The sequence below is a fragment of the Rana temporaria genome, chromosome 1, assembly GCF_905171775.1.
Source record: "Rana temporaria chromosome 1, aRanTem1.1, whole genome shotgun sequence".
Classification (NCBI taxonomy): Eukaryota; Metazoa; Chordata; class Amphibia; order Anura; family Ranidae; genus Rana; species Rana temporaria.
This window is the reverse complement of record NC_053489.1, coordinates 2,388,136-2,398,124: the sequence shown is the minus strand read 5'-3', so window position 1 is coordinate 2,398,124 and position 9,989 is coordinate 2,388,136. Positions and strand designations below refer to the sequence as shown.

General features: G+C 48.8%; 1 protein-coding gene across 2 annotated transcripts in view; it reads right to left on the bottom strand.

Moving 5' to 3' along the window:
- Positions 1-1,784: 1,784 nt before the first annotated feature.
- The window catches only part of LOC120920614 (chymotrypsinogen A-like), a 12,333-nt gene continuing 4,128 nt past the window's right edge, over positions 1,785-9,989 (bottom strand). For both annotated transcript variants that reach the window (XM_040332832.1, XM_040332908.1), the window contains exons 4-8: positions 9,105-9,184; positions 7,855-7,933; positions 5,839-6,019; positions 4,239-4,372; positions 1,785-1,995 (exon numbers count right to left, since the gene is read on the bottom strand). In XM_040332832.1, coding sequence (XP_040188766.1) covers positions 1,834-1,995; positions 4,239-4,372; positions 5,839-6,019; positions 7,855-7,933; positions 9,105-9,184 — 636 coding nt within the window. In that variant the 3' untranslated portion in view covers positions 1,785-1,833. The remainder of the gene's footprint in view (positions 1,996-4,238; positions 4,373-5,838; positions 6,020-7,854; positions 7,934-9,104; positions 9,185-9,989) is intronic.

The window sequence follows — 9,989 nt, the reverse complement described above, 5'->3', positions numbered from 1 at the left end:
CAATGCAGCCTCACCAGCGCCCATAAACGCAGCCTCACCAGTGCCCATAAATGCAGCCTCACCAGCGCTCATCAAATGTAGCCTCACCAGCGCCCAACAAATGCACATCAAATGCAGCCTCACCAGCGCTCATCAATGTAGCCTCACCAGTGCCCATCAAATGCAGCCTCACCAGTGCCCAATAAATGCAGCCTCACCAGTGCTCATCAAATGTAGCCTCACCAGCGCCCATCAAAAAGCACCCAACAGGAAGGGGCCTGGTGACTCAATTGGAGGACGCATCCCAACCAATCTACCTCACAGTACTGCCGGACGGCTTAAAGACTCTGGGACTGTGTAGCTGTGCTTAAACTTGGAAAAACTGTTTGGTTATGCAATCCTGTGGCAGAGGATTGTGCAACAACCCCATTGTATTCGCCAAGTCTGTGGCAGAGCCTTTGTCCGTGCATCGCACCAGCTGCTAGGTCGGTGAGAGAGGCCTATCCGGTGGTTACGAGATCCAGTGCTGGAAGCTGTTTGTCCTCTGGATCTTAAGAAGTACCCGTGATCTGCAAACAAGGTATCTGATCTCCCGTCACCCTCCATCCCTCTATTGCCGCAAGTTGTTTAATAAAGGCATTGGAAAAGAGCAAAACTAAGTGCTTGGTGCATACATCTGTGGACGTATTTTCCAATAAAGACTCCTAGTTCTGATACGGTGAACAGTGAGGTAACGGCAGACCCAAATCTAATACAGCAGCTCCTATGGTGGTAGTGTTACATATATATGCATGCCATTTGGGGTGGCCCTAGCAAGTGTTTCTGCATATAACCAATAGTCAAGGTGTCCAGTCCTGTACTGTACTCCAAGATAAGAAATTTGTGGGTGTGACAGGAGTCACTTTAGGTGGGGGGTTTGTGCAACTCAGCTTACCTTGGAGAGCTCCGGAAACTTTGTGTCCAGCTTCCCTGGGCCCTCTTATGTGTAAATCGCCCTGTGTCTCTAATAGGGGTGACTGAGAAATCCAGTCTGATCTGTACTAATCGGACTCGCGATACAGCCACATTGGAATGTTGTGTATATATATATATACTATAACGGGAGGGCCCGTAGAACCCAGAAGCTCTTAGAAAGTATGAGCCAGAAAATAATGGACATTCAGAATATGTCTTGGATTGCTTTAACATGGGTCTGTAATCCCCAATATCTCCCAGGAGTGACTCATTCGAGTGTGACTGCTCTGCATCTATTATGGCTTGTGCTAATTGACCCTGTAATTGTGTGAAGGTGTATTTATGATAATGTGTATTGTAAGTTAGAAGACAGCCAGTCTGGAAAGGCTAAAGGTCATGCGTATGAGTCATCAGCTGTAGTTAATTAGCTCATGTAAATTAGGCCAGGTCCAGGAGTCAGTGTGTCTGCTAAGAGATGTATTGAGGATGATTTGTATTGGGGGGCTCGTTATGTAAACCATTGTGTGATGTTGTGGGTGGAGTTGGGTCATTGACTGTTGACTGGGTGGGCTAAAGAGTCCTGGATAGTGGGTTCGTTGTAACATGTGCTGGAATAAAGGCAGTTTTGATGTCGTTGTTCACACTACACTGTGTTACGGCCGGTGACTGGGTGAGCTAAGCGGTCTTGGATAGTGCTGGTTCTGGACAGAGGAAGCATTGACGGCGGACATAGTCCTGTAGAGGATGAGGGTTCATCACAGCAGGTAAGTCAAAATTCCTTGTTGTTTTCTACTTTGTGAACCAACAATATATTTAATTGATGACTCTACAACAACAACAACAACAAAAAAAAGGGTTCAGAGATACTTTATTGAGTATTAAAAAAATATTGAATAGTCTTTAGTTATTGACAATAGCTTGGTTTATCATGGCTGTGAAGGCGCTGACGCGGGTGTAGGCGACAGGATAAAATGTGTTGCAGGTAGAGCTGCCCCAGGACACAATACCGGCCAAGGTCCAGGCTCCGTTCCTCTTGCACACAAGGGGTCCACCAGAGTCACCCTGAAAAGAAGAGAAATAGATGTCACAGGAGAATTGCCACACAATTAACTTTTCACTTGATGCTTCTCTTAGGAGACTTCAAAAGGTCCTCCTAGAATGCCTTGGACTCGGTTACATGGAATGGAGTGGGATGCCTTTTTGTCCAGATTCCCGTGAAGGTCCCTTTAACTCAACTCCCCACAATCCTCTGAGCTCCTGGACACGCCCAGGGGATACAAATGTCAGCTCCACCCAGCTTCCGGGGCTCAGAGAGATCCGGCCTGATGGGACAGCAGTGACTGGGCAAGTGAGCTGTTCCCGGGTGCTGGGTCCTCCCCTGTTAAGCCTGGTGTGCGGGCCACCAGCAGTGAGCACAAGAGCACGCAGCATCTTTCCAAGCCCCAGTCACTGGAGAGGACTCTGTTACAGTCCATTTGGGGAAGCTGTCTATGAAGTGGGTTGGCCCTATCTTCAGCCACCAGAACCTCCTGACCGAAGCAAGTAGCAACTAGTGCCAGTGTGAAGTCTGTGCCAGCAGGAGGTCCACTCAGCTCCAGGGCTGGTGCAAGGATTTTTGACACCCTAGGCGAAACCACATTTTGCTGCCCCCCATTTTGGCTCTGCCCTGACTCCACCCTCTTTGCCCTTGTAACACATGTGACTGACACATACACTGACCTACCTGACCATGGCCGGTGCTAGCCTATTTTGTGCCCTAGGCAAGACCAGCTAACTGGGGAGGAGGGGAGAGGGGGGCTAAGAGAAAGGGGGGCTGAGAGAGAGGTAGGAGGGAGGGGTGAGAGAGAGGGAGAGAGTGAGGCTGTGAGAGAGTGGGGTTGAGAGAGTGGGGGCTGAGAGAGGGAGGGCTGGCTAAGGTAGGAGGGAGGTCTGAGAGAGAGAGAGAGGTAGGAGGGAGGGCTGAGAGAGAGAGAGGTAGGAGGGAGGGCTGAGAGAGATGGGGGAGGGAGGGCTGAGAGAGAGGGGGAGGGAGGGCTGAGAGAGAGGGGGGAGGGAGGGCTGAGAGGGAGGGGGAGGGGGGCTGAGAGAGAGGGGATTAAGAGTATGGGGGCTAAGAATGGAGGGAGGGCTAAGAGGGGGGCTGAGAGAATAGGGAGGGCTGAGAGAAAATGGAGGGGGCATAAAGAGAGGGGGCTGAGAGAATAGGGTGGGCTGAGAGAGGGGGGCGGAGAGGGGGGGGGGCGGAGAGAGACGTGGGCTGAGAGAGAAAGGAGGGGGGCTTAGAGAGTGGGGGGTGGCTGAGAGTATAGGGATGGCTAAGAGAGGGGGAATGACAGAGAGAAGGGAGGGGGGGCTTAATCGAGAGGGGAGGGCTGAGAGGGGGGGTGAGAGGGGGAGAGCTGAGAGGGCTGAGAGGGGAGGGGCTGAGAGAGGGGAGGGGGTTGAGAGAGAAGGGAGGGGGGCTGAGAGAGAAGGGAGGGGGGCTTAGAGAGAGGGGGGCTGAGAGAGAAGGGAGGGGGCTGAGAGAGGAGAAGGGGGCTTAGAGAGAGGGAGGAGGTAATTGGGGGGAGATGAGACCCTAGCCCTGTTCCTGCAGTCCAACCTCTGTCCCAGTCTCTGTCTGCAGGTGTGTCTGATGACAGATGGTACCTTTCTATAACATGATGCCAGTCTCCCAGTGCGCCCTAGGCGGCTTCCTAGTTTGCCTATAGCGCCGGCCCTGCTCAGCTCTCAGTCCACTAAATGAATGATTACTATCTTGGACACGTAAGATTCTTTAGCCCTCTATTCTATCTGTAGATTGAACTCAGAACACGTTGCTGCCACCTGGTGGACATTAGTAGAACTGCAGAATAGTTGTTATATCCTTTCCCTTTACGGTTCATATTAATGTTTTGTACTGTATACCCGTGTTCACAAGAAAGCTTCTAAATGAAGCTTTGGCAACTTTTAAAAAGGGAAGAGGTCATCCTTGGTAGTACCCTGGAGGGCCCCTGAAACCTGGATGCTGCCCATACAGAAGGACATTGGCTTCAGCTTCAACTCTGATCCAAACCCTACCCACTAGGTCCAAACCCGTCCTCCCAATTCAATAGTCCCGTGCCAGATCTTTAGATGGAAGTAGATTCTCAGATATTAGCCTCAGTAAAATGTAAACATATAAATAAAAATTGTACAACAAAGCAGTATGTTCTGTAGGAATCGGACCCGCGCCCTTTGTTCTGGCTGGGTGGCAAGTGGTGGACCGACCCGGATCAGATCATTGTCTTTCTCATTGCAGCTATAAATTCATAAAGTTATTTTACCATGCAGGAGGAGACGCCAGAGGCCCCGGCACAGATCATGGTGGGTTGAACTAAGGATCCCCAGTACTTCTGGCAATTAGCGTTGCTCATGATTGGAAGACCTGCCTGCTGGAGCTTAGCTGGGAGGATTTTTGCTGAAAGAGAGAAAGAGAGAGAGAGGGAAGAACATTTTACAAATTTTTCAGCGGCAGGATCGTCACGGTGGTTCTATGTGGCAGTTTGAACCCCCCCCCCCCCCAATGTCCCAACAGGATCCCAACGCCTTGGCCTTAGTCGCTCATTGTCACAGTTAAAGGTTGAAATAAAGATTTCATTTTTAATAAACACTTTTTTGGTTTTGTAGATTTATATCCCAACCACACAAAACTGGATAAACACAGTGGTGTCACTAGGGTTGGTGTCACCTGGCGCAGTAAAACATGGTGCCACTCTGCCCCCCGTGTATCCTGCCCAGTGCCCTGCAGGCAGTGCATGGTCACAGGGGTGCACCCCAAAATGGTCCCTGTAAATTATAGTATAAAGTGGTATAGTGGCAGATTAGGGTAGTATAGGGAAGGTTAGGGTGGTATAGGGTAGGTTGGGGCGGTATAGGGCAGGTTAGGGTAGTATAGGGCAGGTTGGGGCGGTATAGGGCAGGTTAGTGAGGTATAGGGCAGTTTGGGGTGATATAGGACAGGTTAGTGTGGTATAGGGCAAATAAGTGAGGTATAGTGCAGTTTGGGGTGGTACAGGGCAGGTTAGTGAGGTATAGGGCAGTTTGGGATGGTATAGGGCAGGTTAGTGAGGTATAGGGCAGTTTGGGGCGGTATAGGGCAGGTTAGTGAGGTATAGGGCAGTTTGGGGTGATATAGGACAGGTTAGTGAGGTATAGGGCAGTTTGTGCCGGTATAGGGCAGGTTAGTGAGGTATAGGGCAGTTTGGGGTGGTATAGGGCAGGTTAGTGAGGTATAGGTCAGTTTGGAGCGGTATAGGGCAGGTCAGTGAGGTATAGGTCAGTTTGGGGTGGTATAGGGCAGGTTAGTGAGGTATAGGGCAGTTTGGGGCGGTATAGGGCAGGTCAGTGAGGTATAGGTCAGTTTGAGGTGGTATAGGGCAGGTTAGGGATCTATGCAGTGACAGTTTGCAGTACCTTGAGGCTGCTGTGTCCCCGCCTCTTTCTCCTTCTTCAGCCGCGGGATCAGCTGAGTAAAGAAGTCTGTGGGAGGAGTGGAGGAGGCAGCCACACCCCCAGCTCCACCCACCAACCCCGGCTGAAGGAGATATTGAAGATCCCCGAGGATTAGCTTCACTGACTGCGGAGGTTTATAGGCAGCCTCCCTCGAAACCGCTCCGCTGCAGCTCTACAAGAGCACGCAATAAGTACACTGTGTAGCAGGTGTCACCCGGTGCGGGCCGCACCTCCTGCCCCCCCATAGCAACACCACTGGATAAACATCTAAAAAAAAAAAATGCGCTGATTATTTGATGGTTTCCCCCTTTTTTAGGTAATCGTTGTTGTGTTCAACAATCACTGGTACCATTTTGATTCTTTGTATGATGTTTGATGACTTAATTCTTAGTTCATTTTTTATTTTTCCTGTAGAATATCAAATCCCCTTACTGGTTGCATTGATGTATCCCCATCCGGTGGTGGCACATATTTCTCCATCATTGAAGACAGCATTGGTGGCAGCAAGACACACTGGAGCCACGCGGGTGTTGAGGGTGACGGGAGTGGCCAGCTTGATCAGGGTGAGGTCATTGGCGTTGGTCTGGGTGTTGTACAGGGAGTGTTTTAGAACCTGAGAAGAAGGTATGAAGGAATTAACTTTCTGGAAACGTCACTCAATCCAACAAGAGGACTCCATCATGTCTTTATCTAAAGAGCATGTAGTGTTATTGGTTTCTTTTTCTTTTTCTAAGGGCTCATTTACACTTTGTTTTGACTTTAACACATTAAAGTGCCTACAGCTTCAACAAGCTTTTTTTATGTGTTTTCAATGTTTCTGTGATGCTTTTTTAAGCTTTAATGAAGCTTGGCAAATGGCCTGGGTGTGTAGATTTTCCATTTGTTTTAAAGGAGCCCAGTAGAACCTTGGCTCAGTAGTACCCTTGTTCAGCAGATCCACAGCTTATTAGTACCCTTGTTCAGCAGATCCTCTGCTCAGTTGTACCCAAAGCTCTGCTGATCCCTTGCTTAGTAGTACCCCCAGCTCTTCTGATCTCCTGGTCAGTAGTAACCTCCAGATCTCCTGATCCTCTGGTTTGCTGATCCTTCTCTCTCTCCGGGACCTGCTCACGTCCTGCTTTATTGCTCCCATGCTGCTCACCATGTGTGACATCTGCTAGTTTCTACTGCTCTGGTTCCCCAGCTCTCCTGATCCCCCCCATTCATTAGTAACCCCCAGATCTGCTGATCCTCTGGTTTGCTGATCCTCCTCTCCATCTGATCCCCGCTCACCTCCCGCTATATTGCTCCCTTGCTGTGCACTATATGTGACATCTGCTAGTTTCTCTTGCTCTGGTCCCCCAGCTTTGCTGATCCTCCTCTTGCTGGTCCTCCTCTCTCTCCGGATCCCTGCTCATCTCAAGCTATATTGCTCCCATGCTGCTCGACACGTGTGACATATGCTAGTTTCTAGTGCTCTGGTCCCCCAGATCTGCTGATCCAACCCTCCCCAGACAGTAGTAGTAACCCCCTAGTCCTGCTGATCCTTCTCTCTCCACGGGACCTGCTCACCTCCCGCTTTATTGCTCCCATGCTGCTCACCATGTGTGACATCTGTTAGTTTCTACTGCTCTCGTGCCCCAGCTCTCCTGTACCCCCCCCCCCATTTATTAGTAACCCCCAGATCTGCTGATCCTCTGGTTTGCTGATCCTCCTCTCCATCTGATCCCCGCTCACCTCCGGCTATATTGCTCCCATGCTGTGCACTATATGTGACATCTGCTAGTATATCCTGCTCTGGTCCACCAGCTCTGCTAATCTTCTGCCACTTAGCTCTCTCTCTCTCTCTCTCTCTCTCTCTCCAGTCCCTGCTCACTTTCCACCATAGAGTTCCCATGTTGCACACCATGTGTACTGTCTACTAGTTGTTCTGCTCCAATCTGGACCTTGCTTACCTTCCTGCTGATTCACCCTGCACACCAGATGTGACGTCTTCACCAGACACTCCCACAGTATATACACATGAACCGGAAGTGACTGCTGATGATGTCTTTCTGGTTTGCTTGTTGGTTTCCCAGTGTATCTCATACCTGCAATACCCCCAAAACAAAAACGAAGCTAAAGCAGAATAAAATTCCCTCAAATGCCACAGGTGTTGTTAGTGAGCGTTGTCATAGACTTCTATGGAGGCTTTGGAGATGCTTTGAAGCACCAAGAAAGCGACATTGGGGGATAATTCTTTAAGCAAAGCAAACACAACGTGTGACCAGGACTGTAAGGTGACCATTTTATTTAGTGACAGGAGATCGAATAGCATTCAGAGCACTTAAAAACAAAGTGTGCCCAATGCCACATGTTAAAGCAAGTGTGAACAAGCCCTAATAGTAGTTAACTGACTGTCAATCTTTAGGGAAAAAGTAAAGTAGAATAATTGCAATTTACAAATCGTTTTCTCATTATGGTGCTTACTTTGCTGATAGCCCTGATCTGAATGGGCTCAGTCTTGGAGGTGAGGTCATATGCACCCAGGACCACACGGTGAGCAGTTCTGGATGGAAGAGAAAAAGGGTCCTCAGTTGCCATAAGACTGATTTGATATTTCAGGTTTCACAAAAATTTACAATCTGAAAACTTACAAGAATATTTTTTTGACGTATATTTACTATAGATAATTTTACTAACGTTTGCATACAGTGGGGAAAAAGTATTTTATCCAAAGCAAAACATGACTTAGCAGTTGGTGGGGAAACCCTTGTTGGGAAGCACAGAGGTCAGACGTTTCTTGTAGTTGGTGATCAGGTTTCCACAATCTCAGGAGGGATTTTGGTCTCCACTCTTCATTACAGATCTTCTCTAAATCCTTAAGGTTTCTTGGCAACTCAAATTTTCAGCTCCCTCCATACATTTTCTATAGTATTAAGGTCTGGAGACTGGCTAGGCCACTCCATGACCCTAATCTGTTTCTTCTTGAGCCACTCCTTTGTTGCCTTGGATCATTGTCATGTTGGAAGACCCATCCATGACCCATCTTCAGTGTTCTGTTTGAGGGAAGAAGGTTCTAATTCAGGATCTTACAATACATGGTCCCGTCCATTGGCCCCTCAATGTGGCAAAGTTGGCCTGTACCTTTTTCAGAGAAACAGCCTCAAATCATCATGTTTCCCCCTCCGTGTGACTGTAGAGCTGGTGTTCTTAAGGTCATAGGCAGCATTTTTCCTTCTCCAAACACGGCGAGTCGAGTTAATTTTTAGTCTCATCTGACCACAGAACTTTCTCCTAGTCCTTCTCGGAATCATTTAGATGTTCATTGGCATGACTATACATGTACCTTCCTGAGGAGAGGGACTCACTGTGTTTGGAAGAAGGAAAATGGAGACTATGACCCTAAAGCCCTGTACACACGATCGGTCCATCCGATGAAAACGGTCTGATGGACCGCTTTCATCGGTTAACCGATGACGCTGACTGACGGTCAGTCGTGCCTATACACCATCATATACAGGCCAAGTCCTGTAGTCGGTGGCTATGGATGCAAAATACAGGACTCGGGAGCGCGCCCGCAAGGTAACCCCCTTGGGAGAGCGCTTCCCAGAAGGGGTTATCAAAAGCGGGGAGGAGCCCAGACAGCCGCCGAATTATTAGTACTATGGAAGGACAACACAGTAGACACAACATAACTGTACAGTCTTTGTATGGAAATAATATAATATAAGACTTACGTGATTCCGCAGTGGGCAGCAGTGACAACCCACTGACGGTGGACGAGGGAGCCGCCACAGAAGTGGAATCCAGTGCTGGTCTGTGGAAGAAGAGCCATCAGGTCAGTATTTTATCTACCGTAAAAAACACCATGGCTGATGGTGCAGGTCAGATCTCTATGTTGGTATACTCTATGCTGTGCCCGCCATGCCCCAAATCCCTGATTGTAGCATTTTGGGTACATTCTATAGGGTGCGGCAATGGGAACCCACCACAGCCCCAAAATCACATTTTGAAGGAATTCTATTGCTTTAAATGCATATTTGTGTCCCTCATGGAGATGCTTAGTCAACAGTATGGTCATGGTTCTAAATAAGGTAAAGACAGTTGTCCTTTGACTAGCAACAGATTTAAACATAATTGTCACAGGAACAGAAGTTCCCATTTGAAGATTTTTCCTCACCTCTTGCTCTGGTGACAACCCAAAATTTTTGACCAAAAGGACAAATACAGGGGTAATCCCCCCCCCCCAACAGGGACACATACTGCATTATAAAACCTGACAAAGGTCCTAAACCTTCCCCACTCCATCTGAAACGGAGAAGAAATTGCCTTCACATACACTTTATACATTTATTTTAATTGTTAAAGCGGAGTTTCACCCAAAAATTGAACTTCTGCTTTTCGGAACCCTCCCCCCTCCGGTGTCACATTTGGCACCTTTCAGGGGGAGGGGGGTGCAGATACCTAAGACAGGTATTTGCACCCACTTCCGGGCATAGACTCCCATGGGAGTCACGCCACTTCCCCCGCTGTCTCCTGGGAAACACACTGTTCCCAGGAGAGAGCGGGGACCAGTGAGGGCACGCTGTGCTACTCACGAATGCGCAGTAGGGAACTGGGCA